This window comes from Brachypodium distachyon, chromosome 1 (genome assembly GCF_000005505.3).
Source record: "Brachypodium distachyon strain Bd21 chromosome 1, Brachypodium_distachyon_v3.0, whole genome shotgun sequence".
NCBI classification, from domain to species: Eukaryota; Viridiplantae; Streptophyta; class Magnoliopsida; order Poales; family Poaceae; genus Brachypodium; species Brachypodium distachyon.
The window spans coordinates 46,491,314-46,514,657 of NC_016131.3; the positions used below are offsets into that span (position 1 = coordinate 46,491,314).

General features: G+C 50.8%; 4 protein-coding genes across 4 annotated transcripts; all 4 read left to right on the forward strand.

The window, feature by feature from the left end:
- Positions 1-870: 870 nt before the first annotated feature.
- Positions 871-4,154, forward strand: LOC100831819 (probable LL-diaminopimelate aminotransferase, chloroplastic). Its single transcript, XM_003564164.4, has 9 exons — positions 871-1,048; positions 1,225-1,292; positions 1,403-1,519; positions 1,747-1,809; positions 2,456-2,560; positions 2,645-2,695; positions 2,858-3,178; positions 3,332-3,538; positions 3,612-4,154. The coding sequence occupies exons 1-9, from the start codon at positions 916-918 to the stop codon at positions 3,903-3,905; spliced, it is 1,359 nt and encodes a 452-aa protein (XP_003564212.1). The 5' UTR covers positions 871-915; the 3' UTR covers positions 3,906-4,154.
- Positions 4,155-6,453: 2,299 nt separating this feature from the next.
- On the forward strand, positions 6,454-7,141 carry LOC100830580 (F-box only protein 8-like). The gene is made up of 2 exons (XM_010229662.3): positions 6,454-6,592; positions 6,661-7,141. Exon 2 carries the CDS (start codon positions 6,680-6,682, stop codon positions 7,004-7,006), a length of 327 nt encoding a protein of 108 aa, XP_010227964.2. The 5' UTR covers positions 6,454-6,592; positions 6,661-6,679; the 3' UTR covers positions 7,007-7,141.
- LOC112270964 lies at positions 7,056-8,221 on the forward strand. Its single transcript, XM_024459758.1, has one exon. It carries the CDS (start codon positions 7,367-7,369, stop codon positions 7,883-7,885), a length of 519 nt encoding a protein of 172 aa, XP_024315526.1. The 5' UTR covers positions 7,056-7,366; the 3' UTR covers positions 7,886-8,221.
- Positions 8,222-13,824: 5,603 nt separating this feature from the next.
- Positions 13,825-17,349, forward strand: LOC106866306. The gene is made up of 2 exons (XM_014900092.2): positions 13,825-15,657; positions 15,729-17,349. Exons 1-2 carry the CDS (start codon positions 15,627-15,629, stop codon positions 17,180-17,182), a joined length of 1,485 nt encoding a protein of 494 aa, XP_014755578.1. The 5' UTR covers positions 13,825-15,626; the 3' UTR covers positions 17,183-17,349.
- The last annotated feature ends 5,995 nt before the right edge of the window (positions 17,350-23,344 follow it).

Here is a 23,344-nt window from a genome sequence, read left to right on the forward strand (position 1 = left end):
CAAACTGTCTTGTGCCATTTGATCTCAAATCTGAAACACTCGAGCAGATGGTTAGTCCACGTGTCATGTTTTCATTAACACCAAAACACTTAGAGATCGAAATGACCTTTCACCGTGATTGTTGTCAGCGGCGGCACTAGAAGGACAAGGACATGGCTAGCGAGAGAACAGTCACCACATAGATGGTGGGCAGGTGTGGGAAACAAGGTGTGAAGTGGGAAAAAAAAGCGAATCTCGAGTCAAGTCTTGTGAGGGGTCTGGGTATCAATGCCATCGGTCCAGGCATCGTCCCGCCCAGGTTCGTCTACTCCTTTTAGTACACGCGGGCTGGGCTTTTCGTACAACATCGTGTCTTGGCCGGGTTGGCCCACCACGCATTAACACAGTAAACCCCATGTTTGGTCCAACTGCGGTGTTCTTTTGGCCCAAGTCTGGTCACTTTTTGCAAACCCCGTCTCACACCTCCGAGAACTAACGACGAATATTTTAGCACAATATACGGATAAAAAACTGTATATGATGACATCGAAACCAAAACTTGAGCAAGATAGTTGTAGTACTAATTTGAACTGTGAAGAGTTTTTCGAGTAAAAGGAGCCAGCCTCCAATTTCATTACTAAAACCACAGGATAGCAATGAAGTTCATTTGAACTGAAGAGTGAAATTAGCAAACACAAAATCCTCTTGTTGATTGTGAAAAAAAAAATCCTTTTGTTGACGAAATTTCAATCCTGCCAAATTTCAAAGCAAATGCATCAATTCGAAATAAAGACCATATAAACCAAAATGCAATTTTTATTCTAAAAAAAGGAACTAATCCCGTGGGTGTGGGGAACATGGTGTGAATTGGGAAAGGAAGAGAATAGGGTGGAATTCGAAAGGTGCCTTCGGACGAGGCCAGACAGACTTGGAAACATGAACCCCGTCGCTTGTCTTCGTCTTCCAGCGAGCGCCGCCACTCCTCCCTCCCCATCCCGCTGCCGAGCAGCGTCCCAGCCCCCTCGCTCCGTCTCTCGTCTTCCTCCTCGTGCGAGCTCCTCCACCGCAGGTATCTATCTCCCCTTCGGTCCTCTCGCTCCCGTCACCCCACGAACAGATCCCGCCCTTTAGCTCCCCGTTTCATCTTCTTTATATTCGCCAATTCGTAACTGAGGCAAAAATCAAGGTAGGGCTGCCTACCGGGTCCTCCGCCCTTGACTAAAAGGTTCTGCTATTTTGGTGAAGCTTACACAACGAAGGTTTATCGGAATGCGAACATAGCGAAGCTCCAAGCAGGCTATCTGTTTCCAGAGGTATCGTTGAGTTGTTGTCTTTTGCTTTTCTCATCAGTTTATCTATTTGTTGATGCTATCCAGTTGGAGATTTGGGTTTTGATAGTGGTACTCTGCTAAATGCCAATCAGATTGCCAGGAGAAGAGCAGCTCATCTGCTGAAGCACCCTGATGCTAAAATTATAAGCCTGGGCATTGGTGACACTACCGAGCCCATTCCGGAGGTCATAACAAATGCCATGGCAGAGGTATCTCATTGTTCTTAGAGCAAGAAATCACTAGTCGTGTTGCTTTAGATCATAATTATCATGAGATAATGGTAAAAGTTCATTTTTAAGATGTAATGAATGACATTCATTTTTTGTTTTCCTTGTAAAGGATGGCCAGATAGATATTACTCATCTTTTATATATGATCGTTGTGTTGCTCTTTTACAATGCAATATATTCTTTGACGTGTATACATACAAATGCAGAGAGCACATGCTTTATCTACGGTTGATGGCTACAGTGGTTATGGAGCTGAACAAGGTGAAAAGGTATTGTTGCTTCTCACTTTGCTACTACCTCCATTTGTAAATAGATGGCTTCCTAGAAAGCATGCAGTCAAACTTTGACACTTATAATGTGTAATTATTTTGATTTATCATGAAGATTATTTCCATATTATCATAGTTTTACAATGTTTCACTACTGACATATTCGTATGGAAAGTAATGGTCAAAGAAAAGTCACATGTTGGAGACTATACTCTAAAACGTCATCGATTTATGGAGTAGCAGTATAGCACTTTTCTGTTAATCTGTCAGTAGACATCATCAGATGGCTAAGATGGTGTGCATAATTAATTTTCAGCATATGCTTGTAAAATTGATCTATTACTGTCACAAATTATTCAATCAGGACAGGTGCCATCTAGTGGCATCTGATGCTCTGTTCTTTCTGAATGGTTAATTTCATGCTTTAAGTTTTCTGTCTCGAGAGATCAAAATACTATAAACGCTTGATGAGGTGATACTTACTTTTCTTTACTGGCCCATCCAAATACCTATGTTATTCTTGACTTTGGCCACGACAAATTAAAGTTTATCTTGCCAATTATATGGTTGAGTTATTCTTTGAGGTATTCTGTCCTGAAGTGTTTATTTTCATCATCATAAAATGGCACATTAATTGTTTGTACAGAAACTAAGGGAAGCAATTGCTGCAACCTACTATGGGGATCATGGTATTGAAGAAACAGATATATTTGTCTCTGATGGTGCAAAATGTGACATTTCACGTCTCCAGGTTCAGAACAGACCCTCTTCTCCCCCATTTAACTTTACTGTTCATGTTATTGTTGTTGGTAATTTCTCTGCTTCAAACTTTCAGGTTCTTTTTGGATCTAATGTGAAGATTGCAGTCCAAGATCCATCATATCCCGTAATAAATTTTGCAACTTATTTAACCCTCAGTGGTTTTCCCCTTAAATATTCCTGACCCTCAACCTGTTATGTTCTTGTCTTACCATCCTATTATTATGTACACGATTACTTATCGTACTTTTATCTGTTGGAAAATTGATACTATTTTCCATTTTAACAGGCATATGTTGATTCAAGTGTTATCATGGGGCAGACTGGCTTATATCAGCAGGATGTTCAGAAGTATGGAAATATTGAGTACATGAGATGCAGTCCTGAAAATGGATTCTTCCCTGATCTGTCAAGTGTCCCACAGACAGATATAATATTCTTTTGTTCACCCAACAATCCTACTGGTGCTGCTGCATCTAGGGACCAGCTAACACAATTAGTTAAATTTGCAAAGGACAATGGGTCCATAATAGTCTATGATTCTGCTTACGCCATGTACATATCAGATGACAGCCCAAAATCCATATTTGAAATTCCTGGAGCAAAGGAGGTAGGTTCTGCGTTTCAGTTTAACTCCTCATCACATTTTGGAAGTTTTAAGATTTTTTGCTACAAGTTTGGTGCCAATTCTTTGAAATTAACCTGCTGTTTCCGCTGAATATGTCAAACTTTACCTATGTCATCGTGGTTTGTTGATGTGTAGGTTGCCATTGAGACAGGATCTTTTTCTAAATATGCTGGATTCACTGGTGTCCGTCTGGGTTGGACAGTGGTCCCTAAGGAGCTACTTTTTTCTGATGGTCACCCAGTTGCTAAAGATTTCAACCGCATAGTCTGTACCTCGTTCAATGGCGCATCAACCCTTTCTCAAGCCGGTGGTTTAGGCTGCCTCTCTCCAGAGGGTCTAAAGGTAGGGTTTCAGTGCTTTGAAATCTTTATGTGGCTCTTTGACATTGTTTCTTTTCATCCATATTCTGGTGTAGGCTATGCAAGATGTTGTCGGATTCTACAAAGAGAATACTGATATCATCGTCGACACATTTACATCGCTTGGATTCAACGTCTATGGTGCCAAGAATGCTCCTTATGTGTGGGTGCACTTCCCTGGCCGTAATTCTTGGGATGTCTTTGCCGAGATACTTGAGAAGGCACATGTGGTTACCACTCCTGGCAGTGGATTTGGACCTGGCGGCGAAGGCTTTGTGAGGATTAGCGCATTTGGTCACAGGGAAAACATAATTGAAGCTGCGAGAAGATTGAAGCAGCTATACAAGTGAGCATCGATTCAGCCTATGTATTCTCTCGCACTGGGTATAGCCCATACCAATAAGAACCCAGCAGCATTGGGAACACAATTTGCTCCGCAAGCTACCGGGAAATGTTAGAACAGAAGCTAGGGTGTCATTTGCTACTCTAGGTTTGAGTATGACAATTTAATCTGGAAATTTGCTTCTAGAATCTTTAAGGTGCTTGAATGTTGAATCATACCTATTTGACTTAATTCTTCTCGTTTCTGCTGTCCTTGAGTTTTGCTGTCACTCTTGTATCTGCTGGTGACTACATGCTCAAATAATTTCAGTTTTGTTTATTACAATAGTACTACTCCCGCGATACTGCTCCTGTATCTACCGTAGTTGACTACCTAGAAGCTAGAGAAGAGAACTTATTGGGGCATGAGTGGAGAGAAGCAAATCGTTGACCCCGGGAGCATCAGAAATTTTGTACTATCTCCGTTCCATAATTTTTGTCAAAATATTACATGTATCTAGACATTTTTAAAAAATAGATATATCTTTTTTTAACAAATTTGAGACAAGAATTATGGAACGGAGGAAGTAACATAACTTGAAATTAGCTTGTGGTCGAACGTGTGGTGACAGAGGATATTGAAAATCCAAGCTTCAGATCCATGGATGCCCTCGTGTTCACACAGAACATGCCTGTCGGAGAATTTGTTAACTGGAATAAGAAACACCTGCAACAAGAAATACTTGCAGAAGGCTCATCACTGATATAATGCCTGGCAGTTTCATTTTTCTCATCAAAATAGCAAGATTAAAGAAAAAAAAAAAAAGCTAGCAAGCTACTTGTCTTGTAGCAGTTTTCAAAGAAAATATGCCACCACTAGCGTAGAACCGGCTATGGAAGGATAGACGAGCGCCCGTCACTAATGCTAACCGTCAGTGGCGATCCTTTCTCGCAAAAGGAGCGACAGTCACTGGTGGTGCACCTTACCTTGCTATAGACAGAATCTTCTGACACCAATCACATCATGTCATAGGCAAGATGGCAAGGATTTACCTCAGACGATGAAGGATTGAACGTTCATTTTCTAATTTTCAAAAGTGCAGTTTCAAAAAATTAAGACTAATTTGGGACGTGCATTTTACTCTATAATAAATCTCCTCACCGTCTCTCGTCTCTTCGTCTCTCTCTATCTCTTCCACGAAAAATCCCCAATTTCACTCTCCTCTCTCTCGTCTCTTTCTCTCCCTCCACATCTCTAGCTGCTGCTGCGCATGCGTGACCGTGTCCTCTGGGCAAGGTGGAGGGCCGGATGGGAGTGAAGCGAGTCGGAGCAGAGGAGGGGGAGGCGGGAGTAATGCGGTTGGCGTGGCCGCGTGGTGTTTGGTGGTGAAGCTGGCTGAGCTTGGAGGATAGGGATGACGAAGTTGTCAGGGGAGTGGAAGGCCATGGCCCAAACGGAGAGAAGGAGAGACCTGGGAGTCTTGGATTTTATCGAGAATAAGGCCTCATTTGATTCAAAGGATTTCCATAAAAAATTTGAACGCTTGAAATCCTTAGGATTTTTTTCTACGTTGGTCGTTTGATTCGTAGGATTAAATCCTATAGGAATTTTTCCTAAGGATTCATTTGTACTACATTCCATAGGAAAATTAACATCCACTCCAATTTCTTGGAAAAAATCTTTTGATCTAATCAAACAAACTTTGATGCAAACAAAATCTTATAATGTTCAAGTGGACATGACATTGCAATGCAACATTTTTTCTATTCTTTTACTTTTTCAATCCTACGAATCAAAGAGGCCCTAAAGAAGCAGGTTGGAGTAGCAATGGTGGCACAGATCAGATATTCTCCTCCGCAGGTTCACCTTCATTCTCTCTAGTAGTCTGAAAATTGCTATGACACTGCAATTAACAAACTAAATCACATAGCAAAAAGGTTCCTAATTTTGTGGTGTCTTTCTATGGTTAGACACAGGGCTTTATATGCAAAGATACGGTAATGCAAAAAATAAAGATTAGGACAAAAATCGTCAACTGCATGGATTTAACCTGTTTATGCAAAGATACGGTAATGCAAAAAATAATATGGAACATTTTATCCAATGGACTAAACAATGAGATTCACTTTTAATTCATTGCCTATCATGTGTACTTCGCTGGAATTTTTCTGGTCCACTTAGGTCTATCTTGATCGAGGTTCAGATCATCCGTGACAATATGATTTCTTGATGAGCCTTTTCTCTTCTTTTCCGAGTCCGTCATTGTTTTTCTGGGTTGCTTTGTAGCAGTTCTTGTGCAAACCTTGTGCACTTGGGGCCAAATTTCGGACGGACGACGTACCAAACGAACGACAGAAACCTTCCTCCTTTTATTATTAGGTAGAGTCGTAGATATATATATATATATATATATATATATATTACTTTCTTCATTTCAAAATAACAATTATATAAGAACCTATACAAGCGAAGTGAGTAATAGATTTTGGTGCTCCATTTTGAATTTGGCTGCGGAGTCCTAGAGTCCTATAGAACGTGTTTTTAGAACCCCTGGAACGTTATTAAGCCCCGTTCTTCTTTCAGTAGTGCAGCCCGTTCCGGCCCAACATCAACAACGGTCTTCTCCACCGGTACCGATTCCCCCATTCCCCGTTCCCCCTCCTCCGACCGGAATCGCCGCCGCGTCCCCGTCGACCATCGCCTCGGCCGCTGCAGGTACATCCACAAGGTCACTAACCAATCCCTTGTTGTTCAAATCAATGAACTCCGCGCTCGATTCGCAGATTAACCTGACCTGGCGCCATGGACGAGACGGAGAGTTCCAAGCAGAAGAAGTTGAGGACAGGCGACCACCCTCCGACGAATCCGGCGGCCACCCTCCTCACCGACGACCTCGTCGTGGAGATCCTCTCCCGCCTCCCCGCCAAGTCCCTCCACCGCTTCAAGTGCGTCTCCCCGTCCTGGCGGGACCTCATCGCCCACCCCGCCCACCGCAAGAAGCTTCCCCAAACCCTCGCCGGCTTCCTCTACGGGACCGACGACAGCCACTTCGCCAACGTCTCCGGCGGCCCAGCCCCGCTCAACGCGTCCGTCCCTGTCCTGCTCGACAAGTACTTGCACGTACAATAGCTGGACACCTGCAACGGCCTCCTCTTCTGCCTCTGCTACAGCGAACCTCCTCCTACTTCTTCCACGACTGAGTTTGATTCACATTACATCGTCTGCAATCCCGCTACGGAGAGGTGGGTCGAGCTGCCCCCTCACCCGAGGGCAGAGTTCAACAGTATTTGCAGAACACCTCGTTTGGCTTTCGACCCTGCAGTCTCGCCCCATTTCCACGTTCTTGAGTTTGAGGAGACCGACCGGAGGAAACACATCACAGGACTCAACATCTATTCCTCCAAAACTGGAGCCTGGAATCATAGAGGGAGCGAGTTGGGTGAGGAAGTTGCTCTCTTCTCCGGGATTACAAGTGCTTATCTTGGCGGTATGCTGCACCTGCTTGGCATGCTGCCCATGAACGACTTTGATTCTGTGCTGGTGGTGGTGGACATGGAGGGGAAGGTGTGGAAGACTATCCATGTGCCACATGGTTTTAGTTTTGGTACACTCTTTGGTACGATTGCATTGTCACAGGGGTGCTTGCACTATGCTAATACAATCCAAGCTCCTACCAGTAAGAAAATGAAGAAGAAGGATGCATTATCGCTGGCTCCGAAGATAGCTCTCTGGTACCTGGAGGATTATGATAGCAAAGAATGGGTACTGAAGCATAGCATTAGCACTGATAAGCTGTTTAGCAGAAATGTGATGGAGTTCAAGGTGGCTGCGATTCATCCAGATTGCGATACTGTGTTCTCGCTTTCATGTGAAACTGGTAGATTGGCATCATGTGATATGCGGCGTCAGAAATTTCATATCCTTAATCTTGAGAAAAGCATGACATGGGATCTTCTACCATATGTTCCTCTGTTCTCAGATTCATTAGCAGAAGCAGTTGGGCAGTAGTGTTACCTTCAAATCCAGACTCGTGCTTCCTCCAAGAACTTGCTGATTTTCTGGTTGATGAATTATTGTCTGTGCATTTCTGAATGTACTTGAATCACGTCGTTCAATTTTCTTATGTCTACACAACTGCCAGCTTGATTTTCAGTACCGAGCAATGCCTGGTGACCGTCGATATTAAACATATTTGTCTTTTCAAAGAACCTTGTTACTCTTTTTCTTTGCCTAATTTTGTTCTGAACATGAATTAATTCCATGGAGCTAAATGATATTGTTGTCTGGCTTTGTAGTCTTGTTCTTACATGATTATCCTAATGCCACAATGTATGGGTCCATTTATTTTAGTACTGTTATATATTGATGGAGTGCATTTTCACTGATGGAGTAGCCGGTTTTTTAGAAGGATGCAATCCAGCAATAACCATGTAGTAATAATCCGAATTCAAGTAACATCCATAGTGCCTGGCCAAAATTGGGCTGTAGGTGCTATCTCTTATCATTGTGTGACTTCTCCATAGTAGTATACTGAAGCTTCTTGATTTGGATTGTACTGAATGTTCTATCAGGATGGTATAATGGCTATTTCATGTGTATTAGAAGAACAAAATTAAGTGAGAGACACTATTGATAGTGGTGATTTTGAGCTAACCTTTTAGTTTTTTTACTAAAGACCAAACTCTGCTTATTCCATCTGCACAAGATGTTAAGATGTATGCACGCACCCCATTGGGGCTGCTTGGCTGCAGGACTTTTGGTGCGTCATGACTGTGAATTCTTATTGCTACTCCATAGCCAGGGGCAGGCCATCCATGGGTTAGCTGTGGAGAACTTTCCTGGAGATCTTATGGGGTATCTGGGAAGGGGGATTTTTGCTTGTCGCCGAGCTAACTCATGGCCTTGGTAGCATATATGGATCTGATTGCTTCTGAATTCAGAGTCATCCTTCATTCTCGTGCGTTACATATCTTATACGATGGATAGAGCCATTCTGCTTGGAGGAGATGTATTTCTGTTCTGTACTGTTCATGGATTTGGATTCCCATAAAACATACCACTTTGTTAAATATCAGCTGATGCAAAGTGTCCCAGGTTTTGCTTTCTTTTCCCCCTTAACTAATGTGTCTACCTGACAGTATGATGATTTTGCTGACTTTATGGGTGTTAGAAGATTGCAGGAAGTATTTGAAGACAGTATGCCATTTTTTCTCCAAACTATAATACGAGTAGAAAATACCACTATGAAAGTTTCGCGGCTGAATCCTACCCTGATTACTTCTGTGTTTCTATTTGCCGTGAGTTGTTGTAGCTACCTCCATTTCACTGTCTCTTAAAAAATTGGGAAGGTTGGTCCGATGTGGTAGATGGTTATCTGGATTCTGGAGCATACACATTTGCCATAGTTCTCCACAGTGCTATTTTCTGAGGATCTCCAACTCCTGGTTCTGCAAACTTATGTTAGCTGTCTCTGCTGTAGTACAATGTTTTGTACATCATCTTTAGCTGTAAGCAATAAGAAGTTCAAAACAAATGTAGAACCCAAAGATTATCGATCTGAGTAGAAAGACAGCAGCCAAATAAGCTGACTTTGATATACTGATGCTTGCTAGCTTGTCTACTGACGTAAAGCCTTCGCATTATTTTATTTCTGGAGCTGCAAAGTTCTTTATTATATCATTGCCATTCAAAACGTCAAGCATTACATACTGACTAATGGATCGGACTAGCTAGCGGACTAAAATGTACCCCTCCGTTCCATAATTCTTGTCGAAATATTACATGTATCTAGATGTTTTTTAGACGATTTTTAGGAATAGATACATCTATTTTTTAGCAAATTTGAGACAAGAATTATGGAACGGAGGGAGCAGTTAGAATACAGTGTATGGCTTGCTGTATACATAATCACATACTGTAATTGCGGACTGGTCTCTACGTCTTCTTCGCCTACAATACATTTCCAGAAGCAGTGCCTCGTCCTGACCTGCTCCAATCGCAGCTGCTTCGTCTCCGGCAGGAACAAGAACACAAACAATGTCGTCAAGCACACTCATGCTGCACCCTCCAAACAGGAAGAACATGCCCAGCTTGAGACGGGCACGGCATGGCAAGAAACGTCTGTCCAATCACAAATGTCACCAAGAAGATCACTGCAATCACAATACTGTGCCCTGAGCCTGACTATGGAGTAAAAGGCCAGCCTAGCTTAACACGGAGCTGACGGGATTTCAGCGGAGCTTCCTGAGCAGAGTAAGGAACGGGTCGTCTTCGTCCTCGGTGTCTGAAGAAAGATCGGTGCCTTGGAAGGCCTCCTTCCGTGCTTGATCGCTCCACGCCTGGGCCGCAGCAACTTCACCGGAGTAGTCGAAGTCGACCTCCACGAATCCTTTGGAGCTGTAATCGGGGCGGACCCAGCCCCCAGGCTCTCGGCGAGCCCGTCACGGAGTTCGTCAGAAGGGCCGGGCCCCAACCCAAGTACCCAACTGAGCGAATTAATAATGCAACTATCCGATTAAGAAAAGCAGCTCTGCACTGATGAATGAACGACTATGGTAGTAGTAACTTCCAACTTAATTATATTCCCGGTTTACTGATAGTCTGATAACTATTACATCGTGCTGCTATTCTCAGTTCATGGAAAGCTTTAATTTGTGTACTGAGACCTATTGCTGTCTAAGATTAGCAAAGAATGAATTTAATAAACATAATTATTTCGCTTTCAAATGGATCGTATTTATTTGGTGATGACGGGTAAAATGACGAGTAAAATGACTGAGTCAAACACAAAGAAAAAGCATCTTGGCTCGTGGGTATTAAAACTTCTCAAAAAAGAAAAGTACTCCATCTGATTTTAAATTTTTGACTCAAATTTGTCCAAATATGAATATATCTATTCTTAAAAGCATCTAGATACATGTAATATTTCGACAACAATTTAGAATCCGAGGGGTACAAGATGTACGTAAACTATAACGCAAACAAGTTATATCCTGTTCCATCTTATTTTGACGCGTTAGATAACGAACATAAATACTGAGTTATTACGTGTAGAGCACAGCGGAAAATGGACACCAGCTCATTGTGATGCCTTAGATATAGATAGCACATGGGAGCGCTGGACTAGATGGCTTTTTTTTCCATTCATTGTGGGATAGCAGATGGGGTTTTTCACTCCCTATTTATGCCTAAAACCAGTTGATTTCTTCTGTTTATTGGAATGCAAAGACAAGGAGACAGAGAGATATATAGGGACCTAGTACTAGCAGGAAGAACAATGCTGTGACATGTATGTGTGTGATGACTGAGTGCTAGTCCCAGTGTTAGTCCACTATGCAAACTATATCATGCGAATAGGCGACATCTGGAAAACTATACATAGATATATACACCACTGGTCTCTGGTGAGTCCCGGTCCCTGGAGTTGAAGGATCCGGCAGTGCTTCCATCACCGGTGGAGGAGAAACATGACGAATGACAAATGTACGTCCTGCGCTCCTTTACCAACATCCGATTTCTATGCGATTTTGCAGAGGTGTTCGCGCAAATTCAAGCCTCTAGAGGATTCATGGATCGATGTGCACTGCGACTACTTCACTGAAATGGTAGATATGTAGGTCCTGCTGGGTACATCGGAATAAAAAACAGAGAAATGGACAAAACACACAGGAATATGATAAGAATGTAGATGTAAAACAGAGGGTTGAGAAAACACATGAAAAATTTCTTGGTGACCATTTGGTACCGAGGAATAAATCTGCAGGAATTTTATAGGGATGGTTGATATATGCTAACCATCCGGAAAATACAATCGGCCGTTACTAAATAATATTCTATATGTTAGGGTTCGTTAAGACAAACATTTAGCCAAGAATTAATATGTTATACTCCCTCTGTCCCATATTAAGTGACGAAATATTACATATATCTAGACGGTTTTTGAGTATAGATACATTTATATTTAGACAAATTTGATTCACTTAATATGGGATGGAGGGAGTAGTTGGCTATATGACATGAAATTGACATAGCAAGATTTGTTATCAAAAATAGTTTCTAATAGTTGTGTGTACTAATTATTAGTCAAAGTCTCGTCTTAAGAAAACTTAATGTGTCTTGATACTATGTAACGGAGTGTTTTATATGTCTTGATATTATGTAACGGAGGAAGCATTAGTCTGGAAGAAAAAGAAAAATCAAAGGTTTGTAGCTATGTGAATTTTTGGTGCCTTGGAGTCGTAGTTCCGAGCAATTTTCGCTACTCTTGAGACAAGCAATTCCGGACCGAGGTGGAGTAGATTTTTTTGGTTATCAGAGAAATATCGTGCAATGTGATTCGAATGCAGAGAAAAAAAACAAATCTTCTCGTTTGAGAAAGCTGCCCCAGAGCCCCAGAAGGCCGTCCTGCTGAGGAACTCCGAGACGGGTTCGGTACTTCGGTCCCAGCTCGTTCCGATTCCGAGTGCAAAACGCGGGGACGGCGATCGGGCAACCAAATAGAAGGATTGTTCTGTTCCTTCCATCTCCCCAAATCGAAACTTGCTCCCAAATCCATCTTGCGCGAACGGCGAATCCTCCTGTCCCCTCGCGAAATCCTCCCAGATGGACTCTCGGCAAGGTGAGCAGAGATCAGATCGATCAACCGATGGCGTCGGAGGTGGCTATGGCCGGCGTCGATTTTCTCTGCCCTGGCAAAAGAAAGTCGGCGGCTTTCGCCGGCGACGAGTACGACCGCGCCGCCAAAAGGATCGACCGCTCCGACGGGGAGAAGAAGAAGAAGAATCCAGCGAAGAAGATGGCGCGGCTGCCGCAGGAGGAGGTGGACTGGATCCTTGCCCAGTCGGGGGAGCCAGTCTATCCTCCGTTCCTGGAGCTGAAGCGCAGGAACCCGTCCCTGGTGCCGTCGCCGGAGGAGGAGAAGGACGAGGGCATGGTACAAGGCGGCCCGCGACTGCTACGAGTCTCGAGAGGAGTATGTGGCATTCCAGGACTGGGTCCGCCGCGAGTACTAGTCCAGAGGATTCGTGGAGGTCGACTTGGATCGGCTACTTCGGTGGAGTTGCTGAGGCCCAGGCGTGGATCGATCGAGCTAGCACGGAAAGGAGGCCTTCAAAGACACTGATCTTTCTTCAGACACCGGGGACGAAGACGAAATTCCTTGCTCTGCTCAGGAAGCTCCGCTCTGAAATTCCATCAGCTGTGTGTGTGTTAAGCTTAGGGCATGGCTGATCTTTCTTCAGCTCTATCCTCCTTTCTTGCCTAGGGAATGGCTGTAACTCTGTCGTGCCGTGATGATCCAATGGAAACAATTTCATGGTTCAGAAGCAGCTTTGCACTGATGAACGAAGCCCTTGTATATAATAACCCATGGTTTGTTATATGTATCCCTCTTTTCGCATCTATGCTCGCGTTTTGTGTTTTCTTGAACTTGTGGTAGCAATGGAATGACCGATCAATTGTCCATCTTGAATAGAGGACTAATTCTCACCGGGAAAGCAGCCATTCTTGTGAAATGCTTGGGTTATAGTGTCATTTGCTCTGTTATTGACGGTTAAGCCTTTTTGTGTTGCAGAAACCTTTATTTTATCCGTTTTAGCGGTGCAGAAACCTTGTTTGACTAATCGGTCGATAAATCCGAGTGGTTAAGGCTGTACATGGATATGGACATATGGTGATTTGTTGGGCTCATCTCTTCTGTGTGGTTCAATGCAAGATTTCCACATTTGGAGTTTAGACACCTGAGGCCTGACAGCATCCTCCAGTATGAGTCCATGTTAGCAAAACATTGCAATTTCCACCATCTTTGGGGTGTTGTGATTTCTGAAGATGAGATTGTGGGGCACAACTTTCATGAGATTCACAGGCTGTGATGCTCTGTTATGGTCTTCGTGCGGCTGAACTTTTTAGAGGACGCACTACACAAGTGTGTGCCATCTCTCAACTGGTGATACATTGTTACCTTTTGGTGTCTTCACTCCTCTTTATGCTAGGCTGGTGGTTAGCTTACTTACGTTGCATGAATGGTTTCTCTGCTGCATGTCATTGAACATTTGTGTGTCTTCTCTATTGAGTATGACCAAAAGAAAACCATATGTAGTACTCACTTTGTCCGGAAATAAGTGACTTGGATTTGTAATCCTGACTATCTTCCGCTTGCTAATTATTCTTGACAGTTAGAATTGGAAAGCATGCGAGGTCGGCCAGCAATTTGTGTCAATTCACAATGCCAATGAAAGATATGGAGCGGAGGTGTCTCCCCCGCCCGCGGTGACCGCGCGGGCGCCGCCGGCAACCAGGCCTGCCGCCACCACTCCGGCCCCGGAACCCACGGACCAAATCAGCCCCAGCCACGCTTCCATTTCCTGGTCCACTCCTCCACGCATCTCTTGGGCGGACGCTTGCGACGAGGAGGAAGAAGGGGAATTTGTCCCCGATTCGTTGCCGCTGCCGACGGGTCCACCGCGCCAGATCCTGCCAGCGCTGGAGCAGTTCGAGCCGGATTGCACCCGGATCTATCTCCCCCCGCATCTCCGAACTCCTGCTGCTTCACCCCCAGCCTTCAATGCACCAACTTTGGGCAGATCTGCAGTTATGGCGGATGTGCTCCCTCCCCCTCCGGCCGGACCCCCCCTTGCAGGCAGCCCCGGCTCTTCAATGCGGGAAGCTCCGCTGCTCCCGGCGCCCCACCCGTCAGCCGTTGGGTTCTCCCTCCTCCACCGGCTGGGAGTCCGCCTGCAGGTCAGCCCCGCATTCATGGCGCTCCGTCCAGCTCACCAACCCGGGCTTCGTGGGATGAGGAGGAGGGCTGGCATCTCGTCGGGTCACGTCGCCGCCCGGGACAAGACGTGCCTTCACTCCACCGTGATGGGCAGCCGCGTCGTATTGGCTACACGGCCAGACAACGCGTCGACAACCGCGCCTCCTCCCGCAGCGCAAGGGCTCAGGAGCGTTTCCTGGAGTTCAAAAGGAGGACCTGGGGACGCTGTTTTCGCTGCCTTGCGCATGACCATCGCTCCTCCAACTGCCGTGAGCCTTTCCGCTGCCTGGAGTGCCTGGGCTGCGGCCACCACGCCCGTGAGTGTCCTCGCCTCCGCTCGCCGCCCACTGCATCTCCTCCGCGACAGCCGGGACGGTCGGTTTTTGGCTCCCGCTCCTGGGCTGCCGTTGTTGCTGCGCCGGCGGATGCCCTGCACCAGCCCGCTCCTCCACCCCCTTTGTCTCCGGCGGCCTCAAGTATGACCATGCAGGGCTTTGGCGCGCCGAGTACGCGGCCGGAAGAGGACACTTGCGTCATCCCGTTCTCCTACGACATCAACCGCGACATGCGTGAATGGGAGACCACGGCCGCCATTGCCTGGTCTTTCAACGCGCCGCGCAAGCTGGACGCTCTCGACGTCGACCGCGCCATCCGCGTCGAGTTCCACATCAGCCACGCCGACATCGTCGTCCCGCCACACCACCCAGAACAGTTTCTGGTGAAATTCGCCAACAAGGCACAATGCGACGAGGTCCTTAAGAAGGGCCGGACGACTGCCCGGGGCCTTGCTATGCGCATCCGTCCCTACCGGCCGCTGGAGCATGCTTTTGCCGCTTCCATGGCTTTCCGCGTGCACCTGTGCTTGGAGAAGGTCCCGGCTTTTCCCTGGATGCCACGCATCGTCGAGCGCATCATCGGGTGGCACTGCTCCTTCGACCGCCTGGACAGGAAGTCGGCGTTCATGGAGAAGACCGACACCCTCGACCTCTGGGCATGGACGACGAACCCCAACCTCATCCCCAAGGTAATGTGGGTCACTTTCATGGGGCGTTCCCTGAATGAGCGCACCGACGAGATACTCGTCACTGACTACAGGCCGTCGGGGATTAAGCGTGGCTCTTCCTATCGTGTCATCATACCTTGACACGGTGGAGGACTACACTGCCGCCCCGCTCGATTGCGGCAACAGCTCCGGCAAGGCGCCGCTGTTCAACCTGCGCGTCACCAACTTCAACTGCACCCTGGGATACATCGACGGCGTCTCTCCGACTGCGGCCCAGGTCGCGCCTCCGCCCGCGCTCAGGGATGACGCCGACTCGCGTGCCCGACGCCGCCGCAGCCGCGGGAATGACCACCCACGGTCTCTGCCATGCTGCCGCGACGATGAGGACGAGGACCAGCAGGGGCGACGCTCGCCACGCCACGGCTCCCATGACCGTGGCTCTGGCGGCAACCTGCTCGCCTTCCGCCGGGAGCGCATCCGTTCTCCCCGGCGCCGTGATGGCAACGACGGCCGCCACGGCCACCACCGAGATTCCGGTGCGCCGTCCGCTCGGCGTGGGGCGGATGCTGGGCTGCAGGAGCTCTTCGATGCCCCGGCTAAGGAGATCCAAGTGGGCCTTGCGTCCCATGCCAACCTGTCGCCCGATCTGCAGGCTGGACGGGCTGAGGAACTTCGGGAGTTGCTGGACCGGGCCCGGTCCTACTTGTCGCGTGCGACGGCTGCGGCTGCTCTGCTGGGCCTTGCGCCTGCCCCCGCGGCTTCCCCTGCTGCTTGGGCCGCGCCCTCCACTTCTACCCCGAGGGTGCCCCCGGCGAATGAAGCCTGGTTCGACTCTCCTCTGCGAACGGCCGAGGCGCCCAGGGCCGACGCATCTGGCCTCCCCGTCGCCTTTGCTGGCCTGGAGATTGCTGCTGTCCCCCTGCCAGCCACGCCGGGGACTGCTTCTGCTGCCACTACGCCAACCTCGCCTGGAGCCGCTTCGTTGCTGCCGATGTTGGGGGCGCCCTCGCTGGTGCTCTCCACTGTCGAGGCGGCCACTGCTACCACTGTTTCTGCTGCCAACGTCGAGCCTTCCCCTACTGCTTCTTGTGCTGTTGTCTTGCAGGACCCTGGGATTCAGAGGAACGCTGCTGCTGTGGCTGGGGAGGTGCCGGATGACTGCACCCTTGCCAATTTCTTCACCGCCATCGGCAAACCGCGTCAGCCGGCAATCCTTCCTCTGCCTACCCTGACATCGAAGAGGGCGCCGCCCCCTGCACCACCAAGACGCAGCGGGCGCGTCGTTGCAAAGAAGAAGGGCGACGTCTCCTGTTCTGCCGCCGTGCAGGAGCTCCTCGCTCGCGTCTGCGGCCTCCTCGACCCGGGTGCGGCTTTTGATGACAAGAGCCGCGACGCCTTCATCTCCATGTTCAAGACACCCCTGTCCGCCCCGGTCATCAAAGCCATTGAGACCCTCGTGAAGCAAGTCAAGAAGATGAAGACCAAGTCGGCGACGGCTAAGGGCAAGGCCGCTGCTCCCAAGTGCTCCACCGCCACTGATGATTAGTTCGGCTTGGTGGCCTTTGTGTTCGCGTCCGTGTGTGTCTCCGCATCTTTGTATCCCTAGGAAGTGCCCTGGCGGAAGGGAGCTGTCTACTGTCTGTGTGTTCATCGCTCTTCGTTTGCAACTGTGCTTCAACTTTGCTTGGACCTTAATGCTGCCTCGTTCTGCACTGCGTCATCTTATTTTCTATGTCACAACATAACGTCAACCTTGTGTGCTGGAACGTCAGAGGGCTCAACAACCCTTCGCGTCGAACTGTTGTTCGTGACCTCATCCACGACACTCACGCCACCATTATTTGCATTCAGGAAACTAAGCTGCAGTTCGTCGACGACCGCCTCATCCGTGACTTGCTCGGCCCCGTTTCTGCGCCAACTATGCGGTGTTGCCGGCCAACGGTACCCGTGGGGGTATGATCCTGGCCGCCTCCGAGGATTTCTTCACGATTGCGGACACCCATCTCACGCCACATTCGATCACCGTCTCGATCACCATGCGTAGCGAAGGGGCCTCTTGGTCCCTCACGTCCGTCTATGGACCCCAAGGCGACCTAGAAAAGCTCCTCTTCATTGAGGAACTCAAGCAACTTTAACAGTTGGCCAAGCCTGAGTGGATCATGTTGGGTGACTTCAACCTCATCACCAAGGCTGCTGACAAGAGCAACACAAACATCAATCGTCGTCTTATCGGCAAATTCCGCGGCGCTCTCGACTTCCTACAACTTAAAGAGATTCGTCTTGGGGGCCGCCGCTACACTTGGTCAAATGAACAAGAGAACCCGGTGCTCACCAAAATCGACCACGTCTTTTGCTCTGACGATTGGGACATGATGTTCCCGAATGCCCTCCTCATGGCAGTTCCCACACTGTGTTCCGACCACACCCCGCTCTTCCTGCAAGGGGTGCCACCCAGCAATCGCAAGCCCTCCTTCAAATTCGAGGAATTCTGGTTTCACGCGCCAGGTTTCCAGGAGACGGTTTCCCAAGCTTGGAACAAGCCTGTCCTCGTTACGGATGCTCTCCGAAGTATCCACATAAAGCTCAGTCGCGCGGCTAAGGCTCTCAAAAAATGGCAGAAGGAGAAATTTGGGGCCCTCGACTGTCAGCTGGCGATCATCAAAGATGTCATGTGGCGCCTGGACCTTGCCGAGGAGGATCGCTCGCTCTCCTTGGAGGAGAGGGGTCTGCGTCGGCATCTCAAGAGTTGCTATTTGGGCCACCTTTCTATCCAGAAAATCAAGATGCGTCAGCGTTCCCGGCTAACGTGGATAAAAACTGCCGATGCGAACCAAGCTCTTCCATATCCGAGTCAATGGCAGGCGGAGGAGGAACTTCATCTACTAGCTGCAAACCCCGGTGGGCTTAGCTATCACTCAAGCTGATAAAGAGAAAGAACTTCTCGAGCACTTCCGTGAACATCTTGGAGTGGCCTCTGTGGGAACGAGGTCGCTGGACTGGGCTGCCCTTGGCTACCAGACCAGTGATTTATCCTCCCTGGATGCTAACTTCACGGAGTCCGAGATTAAGGCGGCTGTGTTCTCTATCCCCTCTGTCAAGGCCTCTGGCCCCAATGGCTTCATTGGCGCCTTCTTCAAATCCTGCTGGGAGACCATCAAGAGTGATGTGGTCGCCACCATCCTTTGGATGGCTGATCTGAGGGGGGACAACATGCACCTTATCAACTCCGCAAACATTGTCTTGCTGGCCAAGAAACCGGACGCGATTCGTGTGGCTGACTACCGCCCTATCAGTCTCATTCATAGTATGTCCAAGATTCTCTCCAAGCTTATGGCTTTAAGGCTGGCTCCTGAACTGGGAACCCTCGTGTCCACCTGTCAAAGTGCCTTCATCAAAACACGTTGCATCCACGATAATTTCCTCTTCGTCCAGAACTCCATAAAGGCCCTTCACCGCACTCACACGCCTAGCCTCTTCCTTAACTTGGACATCTCCAAGGCGTTCGATTCGGTCGAGTGGACATACCTCCTTGAGGTGCTCCAACATCTCGGATTCGGGCCCCGGTGGCAGACTGGATCTGCCTCTCCCTGGTCACGGCTTCTTCACGTGTCCTCCTCAATGGGTGTCCGGGGTTTCCCTTCCTCCATCGATGCGTGTCGCACCAGTGGCAACCGGGGTACCACCGCTGCGCGACGCGTGGGTCGCATCGCCCGATCCCGGGAAGGGTCAAACCCCGGGCAGCCGAGTACAAGCTGCCCGGCAAGCTACCAGCCCGGCAGGGCTAGCAGGGCTTCAGAGAATATTCCCGCCTGGGTGCTTCCCGGGAAGTCACTTCCTGGGAGGAGGCGTTCCCGGGCGCTGGTTCTGCTGCGAGGGCGGGGCCGAGCATGCAGAGCAAGAGCGCCACGTGGGCGTGCGGCAGGCGCCCCATGTGCAGAGTCACCAGGACGAGGAGTATAGCGCAAGAGTCCCTGATTCAGCCGACATGAGGGGGGTTATCCGTCTAGTCAAGCCAACAGTGACTGTCCAAGGCTAGCCTTTACGCTGTTAGACCCCTAGTCGTGGGGCTGGTGCATCTGCATGCACGCCAGCGCACCGAGGGGGAGCTGCCCAGGCTCCCTGCTTGCCATTTGTCACCCATGCATCGTGGCACCTGTGGTATCCGCTTGACTATAAAAGGAGGACCTCCGTCAGCGGTCAAAGGGTTCGATTCATTCAGTCCTAGGGTTCGACCGTCTCATAGTAGAGCACTAGCGCTAACTCAGAGTGGTAAAGAGCACTTAGCAAAAAAGAGAGCACCCGGGGACTCTTCCTCGACAACCTGTAAACACCTAATCTCTTGATAATACAAGCTCAGATAGGCAGGACGTAGGGTATTACACCTTCGGGTGGCCCGAACCTGGGTAAAACGTGCATGCATGTGTTTGTAGTGTACTTTGCAGGTCACGTACGCATCGGCCCCGCCGGCGATCGCCAGAGCGATCCCCGTCGCCCCTGCCGAACCTAAAAAGGGGGTGCCCGAACACCCCCGGTGTCAAAGCCCCGTGCTACGACATCAGGCGCGCTAGGTAGGGGGCGCGTGAGGAAAGCTCGCCGGTGACCCCCGGCAGCGACGTCTACACCGACACCGGCCTCGTCTTCCTCGACGACCGAGCCAGCCACCATGCCTCCCAAGAAGGCTGGTGACTCAAGGATCGACCTGCGTGCGGCCCCAGCGGCGCACACGCGGTCACACGACGTGCCACGCGCGTCGCAGGAGCAGGCGGACCCTGAGCCTGCCCGAGCGCAGCAGCCGCAGCTGCCACCACCGCTGCTTCCTCGACAGTCGGGTGATAACCGGCCGAGAGGACCGGCGGCTCCCAGCGCCGGAGCCAGCCATGCGAGCGGCTACAACGCCGCCCGCGCTCTACAGCGGGCCGACCCGTGGGCCGACGATCCGCAGCCACGGCAGTAGCCGCACGAGGAGCACGGTGCGTCACGGGTGACGCTGACCGGCTTGCGTCCGACTCATCCGAGGGCGCCCGGGGATAGAGCGGAGGGCAGCCTCTCGGGAAGCCGGCAGCCTCCCATGCAAACCCCGGCAGAGGCCATCATCGCCGCGCGTGTCATGGTGCGGTACGAGCCGCCCCAGGGCACGCCGGCGCACGAAGCTTGGAGTGAGGAGCTAGAAGCGCTCCTTGCACTCGCTGCCCAACAGCCACAAGGCGAGGGCGCCCCGGCTGGCTCAAGCCGGGGACAGAACCCGGGGCGTGGAGGCGCGCCTTGCGCCTCGAGGCAGGGGGAGAATCCTCCCCCGCAGGGAGAACCGGGAGACGGGGGCCCTGAGCGGTCCTCGGACTCATCACCTACCGTCATGGTGGGTGACGCCCGTGGCGTGTTAAACGCCAGCCAGCAGGAGGACTTGAGCTAGCGCTTGGAGCGCCGGTGCTGGCGCGACGCGGTGTGCCAGGACCCGCGGGAGCAGGAGGATCCTCCCATGGGTCTCGAGGACGGCTGCACCACGTTCACGCGCGAGCTGCGGCGGGTGACGTGGCCCCGCAAGTTCCAAGCACCCGCGCTCGGTACGTACGACGGGACCGTGAATCCCAAGGACTTCCTCCTGACCTAGACGTTGGGCATGCACGCCATCGGCGCTGACGACAAGGTTAGAGCCAACTGGTTCGTGATGGTCCTTAAGGGATCAGCGAGGACGTGGCTGCTCCACCTGCCTGCCGGGTCCACCGCCACTTGCGCGGACCTGTGTGAGCAGTTCGTGAGCGCGTTCCAGGGCGGCTACAAGCGCCCGAGAACCATGGCGGAGCTACACACCATAGTGCAGAAGCCGGGAGAGACGCTGCGGAGCTTCATCAACCGCTTCTCCAGCCTCTCCTACTCCATCCCGGAGGCGGAGGCAGCCGCCATCATCAACACCTTCACCATCAACGTCCGCGACCCCAAGATGCGCGAGAAGCTGAGTACGCATCGGATCCGGACGACGCAGGATCTCTACGCCCTGGCGCACAAGTGTGCCATGGCTGAGGAGGGGCGTTTGGCGCCCGAGCTGGCAGCTAAGGCTGCCGCGAGCCCCGATGAGGGCTCGCAGAAGAAGAGTTCCCACAAGCGTAGTGGGAAGCAGGTCCTCGCTGCGGACTCGGGGGCTAACCCGAGGCCCGCGAAGAAGGCTTCACCTGGTGGCGGGTCTGGCGGCAAGCAGGGCGATGCATCCCGCTGCCCCATCCACGCCAACTCTAACCACGACGCGCAGAACTGCCGCGTCCTGTAGGGCATCAAGCAGCGGTGTGAGCAGCGCCATGAGGAGCGCCGGGTGGCCGGCGCCTACTTCCACTGCGGCGACATCGGGCACCTCTCCCACGACTGCCCGAACAACCCCAGGGTGGGGCCGAAGCCTGCCGGCGGCGGAGCCGGCAGGGAGGAAGCCCATGGGGGACGCGGCCAGGCCCACGCCGGCAAGGAGCGTCCTCCCCGGGGACGAGACAGGGCTCGCGCTGAGGAGCAACGCGAGTCCGACTGGACCGACGGCGATGAGCCGGGCTTCCAGGAGCCCCGCAGCGTCGCCTGCATCCATGGGGGAGCCTACGCTCTCCCGTACCACGCCGCGGTGAAGCGCCTCACCTGACGTGTGCGCACTGCCGGCAGACGCGGAGCCGCAGCAGCTGCTGAGGTGGTCGCACGTACCGATCACCTGCGGAGCCCACTAACCCGTTCCGGGGAGTAAATCCCGGGATCGTGCGCCCCTTGGGACGCATCACACTGCCGGTGACCTTCGGGTCCCGGGAAGCGTTCCGGACCGAGCACGTGGTGTTCGACGTGGCACACACCCCGTGGCCCTACAACGGGCTCCTTGGTCGGCCCGCGCTGATCAAGTTCATGGCGGCGACACGTTGCGCCTACGGCGTGATGAAGATGCCGTCTACGGAGCCCTCTTCGTCAGGTGCGATCTCAAGGACGCGGCCTGGTGCGTTGGCAAAGTCATTAGGGCCGCGTCCGCTGCCGACGCCGGCGACGACGACGTGGCCGGAGATGAAAGCTCGCCGGTCGACGGCCCGGCAACGAAGAAGGCCCGCGCAGCCCCGCAAGAACTTGCCGGGGGGGGGGGCGTAGGCTCGAGCTCACGCCCCAGCAAGGGCCAGAAGCTCAAGGAGGAGACCGCCAAGGTGAAGCGGCGGCCCCTCCAGGCCGGCGATGAGGAACGCACCGTTGCTGTCGGTGCGAACCTCTCCGCCAAATAGGAAAATGCCGACGTGTTCGCTTGGGAGCCGTCGGACCTTCCCGAAGTCCATAGGGAGGTGATCGAGCATCGACTCTCGGTGCGTCCGGACGCCCGCCCCGTCAAGCAGAAGGTTCGTCGATAAGCACAGGAGCGGAAAGACTTCATCAAGCAAGAGGTGGACAAGCTCAGGGCCGCGGGGGCTATCAAGGAAGTTCTGTACCCAACTTGGTTAGCTAATCCTGTAGTAGTACCCAAGGCGGGAAATAAACTTCGCATGTGTGTAGACTTTACTGATCTTAACCGTGCATTCCCTAAAGATCCTTTGCTTGTACCCCGTATCGATCAAATAGTTGATTCCACTGCTGGATGTGATTTGTTGTGTTTTTTGGATGCTTTCTCAGGCTACCATCAAATTAAGATGGCGGTCGACGACGAGGAAAAGACGGCGTTCATCACCCTGGTTGGCTGTTACTGTTATAAGTGCATGCCTTTCGGGTT

Excerpts from the sequence above, each read along its gene's own strand:
- LOC100831819 (XM_003564164.4), top strand. The coding sequence starts at position 916 with ATGAACCCCGTCGCTTGTCTTCGTCTTCCAGCGAGCGCCGCCACTCCT. Across the intron at positions 1,810-2,455 it reads GAGCTGAACAAGGTGAAAAG|AAACTAAGGGAAGCAATTGC; the intron begins GTATTGTTGCTT and ends TTGTTTGTACAG. Across the intron at positions 2,696-2,857 it reads TCCAAGATCCATCATATCCC|GCATATGTTGATTCAAGTGT; the intron begins GTAATAAATTTT and ends CCATTTTAACAG.
- LOC100830580 (XM_010229662.3), top strand. The coding sequence starts at position 6,680 with ATGGACGAGACGGAGAGTTCCAAGCAGAAGAAGTTGAGGACAGGCGAC.
- LOC112270964 (XM_024459758.1), top strand. The coding sequence starts at position 7,367 with ATGCTGCACCTGCTTGGCATGCTGCCCATGAACGACTTTGATTCTGTG.
- LOC106866306 (XM_014900092.2), top strand. The coding sequence starts at position 15,627 with ATGGACGACGAACCCCAACCTCATCCCCAAG. Across the intron at positions 15,658-15,728 it reads ACCCCAACCTCATCCCCAAG|GCCGTCGGGGATTAAGCGTG; the intron begins GTAATGTGGGTC and ends CACTGACTACAG.